A 4363-nucleotide genomic window follows, 5' to 3' on the forward strand; every position below is an offset into this window, starting at 1 on the left:
GACATGGTTTAGTGGTGGGCTTGGCAGTGCAAGGTTCATGGCTGGACTCTATGATCTTTGTCTTTTCCAGCCTAAATGATTCTATGATCTGTGGCTGTCAGCTTGTCCTTGATGCTGTCAGTATAAGGGCCCAGACCAGATGTGTCTCAAGATCATTTTCAGTCTATGCGCCAATGAAAGTCCTCTGTTCTCAAGGTGAATGTAGTAGTGATTCAGCACTAGGAAAGGAGGGAAAATGATGGCATTAGAAAAATCTTTTCACCAAAGTGTTCTGGAGCTTCCAGAGAAGGAAAGAAAATTATGAGGGGGGAAAAAAATATTAGCTGTGGGCAGAAAGAGGTTTTAGAAGGATGCCCACTGCTTAACGCTAGGGGAAGGCTGCAGCACCTGGCTTCTGAGGGCCTGTGCTCAGTGCACACACCAGCTCCAGGTCCTCCTTTCACCAGTCTGTCTTTCTGCAGGAGGCATATGGAGTCGTATGAGTTGCCTTTCTGCACTGCTGGGCCCTGGGCCAGTGGGGTACGAGTGCAGAAGAATGGCACAGGACTCTGGGAGGTGTGGAAGAGACAACTCCAGCAGTTTAACAGAGTCAGCCCTGTAACAGCAGCAGCTATAGCAGAAGCATATCCATCCCCAAGCCTGCTGTTAAAGGTAAGTCCCCAGACCCATTGGTGTCCTGTTAAAAGCCTGGAGGATGCAGGCAGGGAAGGGTGCCACATGCTTCCTCACTTAAAAGTTGATGCAGCAAACAAGCCCAGAGTGTGAAATTGGCTCTCCAGAAAGGCAAGGCTTGTCTCCAGATGGGTGTTTGACTTGAACCATAGCTTTGTTTCAGCAGTACCTACTGACCCCTCCTGTGAGCCCTTCCAGGCTTCTCCCTGCCTTGGTTTCACCTCACAGGACCCTCTCAAAGCATCTTTGCATTTTTACTTTGTGTTACACTGGGCTGCCTACCCCAGCCAGTGCAGATGAGGGTCTGTTGGATCCCACTGTCCTTGTCCAACATGGTCTGTCCATCAACTTTGTATGTTTCTGTTTGAAATGGGTGATGCCTCTGGTGGCTGCTGTTACAATCTGACAGCTCTACATCACCCTCAAGTAGAAAATGTGTGTCACCCCTACAGGTTGGGACAGATTTCCACAGGACACCTGAGCTCTCTTACTGCTTGCTGTCACCAGTGTCATGCCCCACACTTCCCTTGCTTTTCCATTGTCTGATCCTTCAGGGAGATGATTTAAATTCTCCTTCCCCCTACTCCCCTTAGCCTTCTGCTGTGTCCTGAGCTAGACTGGCTCAGTGAGGTGTTGGGGGAGCAGGATTAGACTAGGATGCTGTCAGACCCTTCTGACAGTAGCTTAGCCAATTTATGAAAATACATTTTTATCAGCAAGTGCTTGTTTTTTTGTGAGCATTAATCACATAAATTTTGCAGTAGATCAGGAGCTGTGACAAAACTTTTTTTTAAAAAGCCTCATGTAGTAAAATACTCTCTGCTCCTTTTTCTTCCCCTGGAGCTTTGATCTCTGTCCCTAGCTTAGCTGCTTCAGAAGTGGCTTTCCAGCTCTCTTTGTATGCTGGAGGGGCAACACACAGCTCTGAGTGTGTGCGAGGTCTGTTTGCAAGTGATAGCTCTTGATTCTTCTGAGCTTTATCCCTCGATTCTGGTTTGTTTGGAGGAAGACTCATTCATGGATCCTCACTGTAACGATGGGATTGAGCCTTGCAGGGGAGATTGGAGTCTTCTCTTAGAGCATCTGTGCTAACTGCTTCCTTCTGTTGTGTGCTCAAAGGCCTATGAAGAATGCAGCACAGAAGATGAAAAACGGCTCTTGCTGAGTGACATCCCAGTGAAATCTGACATTGGTGGGAAAGACCGCTGTGTCGGGCCAGACTTATCCCGCCGCATCTACCTCTTCATGGTATCCACTGACCCTGACCTTGTCCTGGACCTGAGCACATAAGAGGGACCATGGGCCATGCTGCTCAGCATCCTTTTTTTATCTGCCAAGACTCAGCAGTAGCTGAGCTGGTGCTGGCACAGCAGTGCTTCTGGGAGCCGGGCCAGGGGAAACAGCTGAGTCTGTTGCAGAACATGAGACTTGCACATCAATAAATGTCTTGTTACAGGTGCTTTCCTTGGCCTTTTGGCTCTCCTTTCCTCTTTTAGCCTCTCCAGCTTTCTATCCCTCTGACTGGAAAGCTGGCTGTATCCTAAGAGAGCTAAGGAATGGCTGGAAGGGGGGCTGGATACAAAAGCACTAGTGAACTGTCCCTGAGCAGCAGGCTATCAGCTCCTCCACTGAGATGGCTGCTTGGCAAGTCTGTCCTGCACTGCCTTTCAGGTGAGTTGTTGAACAAACCATTTATTTTCTGCAGTGTGTCCTGACTGTTAGCATCCTGCTCTCCAGTGCCTCTTCAGTGAGACTAGACCTGTTACTGTAGGTCCCGCTTGTGGCTTCCTCAGGCAGGTTGGTCCTGCCGGAGTTACTTTGGAAAACATTTGCCAACTGTCAAAACCAGAGAGGAGCTGCATCCTATAGTAACACAGAGCTCAGGGCAGGGTTGGCTCAGTTTGTTGGCTGAATTCCCAACACAAGGAAATGCCAGATAAGCTCCAGAAAACCTCATGCAAAATGGTGGCTTAGGATGGAATTCTCTTTTCCCAGAGTGAATGCTGTGGTTTTTTACTCAGAAATAGCTGCAGCCAGGACAGCAAGGGTCAGAGACCTCCCCCCAGTGGCTGAGGTTTTAGTATTGCTAACTGGGGCCTTTCACAATGACACAGAAACCCCTGAACTTTCTCCTGCAGCTCACTGGCTCAAAGCAACACCAACTGGTGCTGCAGAAGTGGGAGGGTACCCTCTGAACAAAGTTCCTCCTTGCCAGGGATTCTTCAGCTTCCATCTGCTAATGCTTGAATTAGTTCCTGGGGAAAAGCAGTCCAGCAAGGCTGGTTTTTTCTGGCTGCAGCACTGATACAGATGGATTGATGGAGACCGTGTCCTCCTTCATTAAAAAAGGCTTCAAAGCCTGTCACTAGAGAAGCAAGAGCCAGCTTTGCTTAAAGATTTGCAGTGATAGGAAGGAAAGGCACAGAGTGGTGGGGAATAAACACACATGGTGCAAAAAGCGCTACCAGGGCCTTTGCAGGTCTGTAATAGGAGCAAGGGAAAAGGCAGTGGCTGGAACTTTGTGTTCCCAGTGACTGTGCTAGGACAAAGCCAATGGAGAGGACAGGTTAAAAGCCCTTTCCCCTCTTATTTATTTCTTCTCTTCCACTTTCCACCAGCTCAGACCTAAAGCATCAGCAAATGCACTGCTCACTGGAGTGTTCAAAGGCCAAGCAAAGCCATTGGTGACTGCCAGCCCCAAGGAAAGTGGCCAGAAACCACAGAGAATGGTGCTGGCATCCACTCCCGCTGGAGTGGCAGACCCTGTGTGGTTCCACTGCCCCAAGCCCATGGTGCTGTGCTCACTGCTGCAGCCCCACTGTCAGCATACTCCTCCCAGCCCTGTCTGTCCCTGCCTGTCTGCTCTCACAGCAGCACTGCTCTGGCACGGTGGGGAAGCAGGAGGAATGGAGCTGCCAAACACACCTATTGAAATGGCCTCAGGCTGGGTCAGCTCCTTGGAGGCACCCAGTCCTGGCAGCACACTGCAAGCCAGGCAGTGAGAACTGCTTGAGCACACAAGCCCTTCTCTAGCTGCACAATTTGTTCCCAGCCAGTGCTTGTATCCTTATCTGCAAGAAGCAGCTACAACCCTTTCCCCTCCTCTTTCCTGTCTAAAATCCAAAGGCAGCTCTCATGTAGAAGAGGTGGCAGGCTGTCTCCACTACCTTTACCTCCTCTACATCTGACAAACCAGTGCTGCATTTAAAACATCCATCCAGGCTGGTAGGTGTGCTAGCATGGCTATTTTTGACAAATGCCTTCAGATTCCTGCCTTCAAGGGCCATAAGAGGAATGAAAGACAATTCCTACTTTTATTATTACAGTTTAATACATTTTTTGATACAGGAGAAGCAGCAGGAGCCAACATGCAAAGCAACTGAAGTTACTGGGGGCTTGAGAAAGATCACCAACAGCTCAACTAATGTAACTGCTCTTTCACAGCAGCGATGCAGATGCATCTCTAGGAGCCTTTTTTCCTACAAACTGCTGCCCAATCATTCCCCATAGTGCGAGGAGTTGATCTCAGATATGAACCAACACACAACAGTTAGGAGGAGAGGGCTGGTCTTTGATTTTGCTTTTTGAGGAGTCAAGTCCATTGTTTGACTAGAGTCTAGTATACTTTGAAACCAGGAGGCCACAGTAAATCTTGTCTCTGCTCAGAGTCTACAAAGAGATCCTTCAGGAA

At 49.0% G+C, this 4363-nt stretch overlaps 1 protein-coding gene across 1 annotated transcript; it reads left to right on the top strand.

Moving 5' to 3' along the window:
- Positions 1-461: 461 nt before the first annotated feature.
- On the top strand, positions 462-1962 carry EME2 (essential meiotic structure-specific endonuclease subunit 2; the record flags this gene model as incomplete). The annotated part of the gene is made up of 2 exons (XM_010190416.1): positions 462-651; positions 1792-1962. Coding segments are annotated over 2 exons (361 nt in total), but the record flags the coding sequence as incomplete, so codon positions are not given.
- Positions 1963-4363: the final 2401 nt, after the last annotated feature.

This window comes from Mesitornis unicolor, unplaced genomic scaffold, assembly GCF_000695765.1.
Source record: "Mesitornis unicolor isolate BGI_N332 unplaced genomic scaffold, ASM69576v1 scaffold9468, whole genome shotgun sequence".
Taxonomy (NCBI): domain Eukaryota; kingdom Metazoa; phylum Chordata; class Aves; order Mesitornithiformes; family Mesitornithidae; genus Mesitornis; species Mesitornis unicolor.